The 4,698-nt window shown below is 46.7% G+C and overlaps 1 protein-coding gene across 1 annotated transcript; it reads right to left on the bottom strand.

Annotated features, from left to right (window-relative positions):
* Positions 1-2,249: 2,249 nt before the first annotated feature.
* On the bottom strand, positions 2,250-2,630 carry LOC105514880 (endogenous retrovirus group K member 18 Env polyprotein-like). The gene has a single exon (XM_011946533.1). It carries the CDS (start codon positions 2,565-2,567, stop codon positions 2,250-2,252), a length of 318 nt encoding a protein of 105 aa, XP_011801923.1. The 5' UTR covers positions 2,568-2,630.
* Positions 2,631-4,698: the final 2,068 nt, after the last annotated feature.

Raw genomic sequence — 4,698 nt, forward strand, 5'->3', positions numbered from 1 at the left:
TGAGCCACTGCGCCCGGCCTCCAAATGTCCTTTAAGCCGCCAGTGGATTCAACAAAATACTACTCAGCAATAGAAAGAAATGAACTATTGATACAAATAACAACTTGGGTGACTGGGCTGAGTGGAAAAAAAAACATTAGCCAGGTGTGGTGGCACATGCCTCTGGGCTCAGCTACTCGGGAGGCTGAGATGGGAGGATCGCTTGAGCCCAGACGGTGGAGGCTGCAGTAAGCAGTGACAGCAGGACTCCGTCTCTAAAAAAAGAAAGGAGGGGGTTACATACTGAATGATTCCATTTATATAACATTCTCAAAGTGACAAAATTATATATAGCGATAGAAAACAGACCAGCTGTGAATACAGGTGATTAGAATTTAAGAGAGGATTTTATTGTTATTATTGTTTTGATACGGAGCCTTGCTCTGTAACCCAACCCGCAGTGCAGTGGCTCAATCTGAGCTCACTGCAACCTCTGCCTCCAAGGTTCAAGCAATTCTGCCTCGGCCTCCCAAGAAGCTGGGATAACAGGCGCCCACCACCACACCCAGATAAATTTTATATTTTTAGTAGAGACAAGGGTTCACCATGTTGCCCAGGCTAGTCTTGAACTCCTGACCTCAGGTGATCCACCCACCTCAGCCTTCCAAAGCGCTGGGATTACAGGCCTGAGCCACCACGCCCGGCCAGGAGGATTTAAATAGTAAGGGGTACCCCAAGGGAGTTTCTCTGTGGAGGTGGGACAGTTCTGTTTCCTGATGGTGGTGATTAATGCTCGAATCTTAAATTCATAGAAGTAGACACCGAAATTTTTCAGAAGTGCATATGAACCCATATGGTCTTGAACTCCTGGGCTTAAGTGATCCATCTGCTTTGGCCTCCGAAAGTGCTGGGACTACAGGCATGAGCCACCGTACCTGGTGTTGAAACCAGCTTGGTCGTGGAGACCCCAAGCCAGCGGTGCTAGAGGAATTAAGACAAAGACGCAGGAATATAGAGTATAAAGTGGGAATCGGGGCTGACAGCCTTCAGAGCTGAGAGCCACCAACACAGTCTGACCCACACCTTTACTGACAGAAAGTCAGTGATAAGCATTGCTTCTATTGATTATAGATTAGCTAAAAGCATTCCTTATGGGAAACAAAGCATTCTTAGCAAGGAGGAGAGAAACAGGCCCTGGCTGATTATCCGCAGTAAAAGCATGTTGTTAAGGCACAGGCATCTCCTGCTATCGTTTGTGGTTTGAGCAGTTTTCCGCTCCGGGTGGGGTCAGGTGTTCCTTGCCCTGCTCCAGTAAACCAACAGCTTTTAGCAGTGTGCGTGACAGCCATCAAGGGCATGTCGCATTGCTGCAGAAATCCTATTTATGGCCAGTTTCTTTAAGGCCTGTTTATGACAGGGTTACGGCTTGCTGCCAACATGTCCCCTCTTTTCGTTTTTGCAAAGCGATAAAGGCATAGGCAGCTTTGTCACGGTGGGCTGCTTTTCGCAGGATTCAGGATCCGCATCTGCAGACGCCACAAAGACAAACAACGCAGATTAAAAGCACAGTCGTCCTTGAAATCACAGAGCCTCCAAGTGCCTTGATCCATTTTAACAGGTAAATAGCTGCGAATCCGTCCGCAGCTCCTTCAGGCACTTTAGTACCTGGCATTAGTGTCAGATGTGCCTCCGAGGCTTGAAATACTTGTTTTTTCAGTTTTGCAATATCTAAAGTTAACTTTCCAGTATGACCCTTTGAATGTGTCTTAACCCTTTCCCACTCGTGCTCTGTTTCATTACACAGATGAGGAGTAAGGCAAGAATCAGAAGTATCTTGATCACATTGTAATTGCATTCTATATTCTAGACTAACTACTCGATCTCCTAGCCACATTACAGTTTGTTGGAGATCGTTGATTTGATTAGCTAGTTTCTGGTCTATATTAGTTTGGGAATTCCACAGCAAAGCAGAATTTTTCTGCCAATTATGTATGTATGTATTTATTTATTTATTTGAGACTAAGTCTTGCTCTGTCGCCCGGGCTGGAGTGCAGTGGCGTGATCTCTGCTCACTGCAAGCTCCGCCTCCCAGGTTCACGCCATTCTCCTGCCTCAGCCTCCCCAGTAGCTGGGACTACAGGCGCCTGCCACCTCGCCCGGCTAGCTTTTTGTATTTTTTTAGTAGAGACGGGGTTCCACAGTGTTAGCCAGGATGGTCTCGATCTCCTGACCTCGTGATCTGCCCATCTCGGCCTCCCAAAGTGCTGGGATTACAGGCTTGAGCCACCGCGCCCGGCTGAATGATCAGTATTATAAAAGGAAGAATTCACACAAGAAAACAATCTACATTCTTGACAAGTCACATGATGATTAGGGAGATCCAGTTTTAAATCACCCACTACAAGCAGGAGAGGCGGACGGACACAACTCTGTATCCAGACTGAATCATTGTGAGTCAATTCTAACAGGTGATTAGGATTATATTGTGTTGACTTAGTATATTTCCCTTTCCAAGCCTTCATCTTTTTCAGTGCCATTAATATTTTCCATGACTCCTTATGTTTAGCTCCTACAACAGGCCATATCATTTGGGGTTGAGGTACCACTATACCACCATATGCCCAAATAATAGGAACTCTTGCTGTACTTTTTTTTAGACAGAGTTTTGCTCAGTCCCCCAGGCTGGAGTGCAGTGGTGCGATCTCAGCTCACTGCAGGCTCCGCCTCCCGGGTTCACGCCATTCTCTTGCCTCAGCCTCTCCAGTAGCTGGGACTACAGGCACCCACCATCACACCCAGCTAATTTTTTGTATTTTTTAGTAGAGACAGGGTTTCACTATATTAGCCAGGATGGTCTCACTCTCTTGACCTCGTGATCCGCCCGCCTCAGCCTCCCAGAGGGCTGAGATTACAGGCGTGAGCCACCGCACCCGGCCAAGCATTTTCAATTAATTGTGTGGAATGAACCACGTATGAAGAATCAGAAATTACATTGAGAGGTGTTGGGGTGATTAGACCCAACACCAAGTCGTGGGGGCAATGAAGTCTGGCGGAGTCAAAGGAATGAGAAAAAGACAAGTTTGAGAGAGAACGTGGGACCGAGGGCCATCGCAAGTGCGGAGGCTGCAAAGACCCAGCGCTCTGGAAGCCCACGCTATTTATTGGTGCTCAAACAAACAGCTGGTGAGGATTGAAAGGAAACTGTATCAAGTGAATGAGAAACATATGGCTGCTTGAGATAATGCGAGTGCTAGAAGCAAGGAGCCAGCAAGTCTAGCAGATATGCAAGCCCTGCCTCACCTTCTCTCCCAACGCTCAGCTTTTCTCCCAGCAACAGGCATCTCAAAAGCAGTCAGCACTTCAATTACAGCTACAAGCTCCGCTTTTTTTTTTTTGAGACACAGTCTCACTCTGTCACCCAGGATGGAGTGCAGTGGGGCCATCTTGGCTCACTGAATGCTCCGCCTCCCATGTTCATGCCATTCTCCTGCCTCAGCCTTCTGAGTAGCTGGGACTACAGGCACCCGCCACCACGCCCGGCTAATTTTTTGTATTTTTAGTAGAGACAGGGTTTCCCGGTGTTACAGGATGGTCTCAATCTCCTGACCTTGTGATCTACCCGCCTCGGCCTCCCAAAGTGCTGGCATTACAGGTGTGATCCACCACACCCGCCCCAAGCTCTGCTTTTTGAGCTGAAGTATAAGGCCTCTGAAAACTTTACTTTGTGATCCAGAATAAGAAGCTTTACCATTACTAGACCCATCTGTACAAACATTTTCAGCACCTTCAATTGGTTTAGATTTAGTTATTTTAGGGAGAATCCAATTAGTTAATTTCAAAAATTGAAATAATTTTGTTTTCAGAAAGTATCAAGAACACCTATGATCTCAGCTAAATGGGTTTGCCAAGTAAGACTATTTATAAAGGCCTGTTTCATTTGTGCCTTTGTGGGAGGGAAAATAATTTTTCCAGGATCATATCCATGTCATTTAACAATTGAAGTTCTCCCATTTCCTATCAGAGTAGCAATTTGATCCAAATGAGGAGTTAGAGTCCGTGAATTCATATGTGGACGAAAAAGCCATTCTACCAAGTTCTCTTGGACAATAACACCAACAGGTGAACGCAGAGTCAGAAAAATCAGTAAGTCTGAAATATTTTCTGGATCTATTCTAGAAAGTGTTCCTTGCCCTGCTCCAGTAAACCAACAGCTTTTAGCAGTGTGCGTGACAGCCATCAAGAGCATGTCACATTGCTGCAGAAATCCTGTTTATGGCCAGTTTCTTCAAGGCCTGTATATGACAGGGTTACGGCTTGCTACCAACAACCTGGTCTGCATCGTGAAAGATTTTGACGCACCTGAGCTCGGTGGCTCACACCTGTAATCCCAGCACTTTGGGAGGCCAAGGTGGGTGGATCACTTGAGGTCAAGAGTTCAATAGCCTGGCCAACAAGGTGAAACCCCGTCTCTAATAAAAATACAAAAATTAGCCAGGCATGGTGGTGGGCACCTGTAATCCCAGCTACTTGGGAGGCTGAGGCAGGAGAATCACCTGAACTTGGGAGGTGGAGGTTGCAGTGAGCCAAGACCGTGCCACTACACTCCAGCCTGGGCAACCAGAGCAAAACTCTGAAAAAAGAAAGGAAGGAAGGGAGGAAGGGAGGGAGGAAGGGAGGAAGGAAGGATGGAAGGAAGGAAGGAAGGAAGGAAGGAAGGAA

Source organism: Colobus angolensis, unplaced genomic scaffold (assembly GCF_000951035.1).
Source record: "Colobus angolensis palliatus isolate OR3802 unplaced genomic scaffold, Cang.pa_1.0 Scaffold25, whole genome shotgun sequence".
NCBI classification, from domain to species: Eukaryota; Metazoa; Chordata; class Mammalia; order Primates; family Cercopithecidae; genus Colobus; species Colobus angolensis.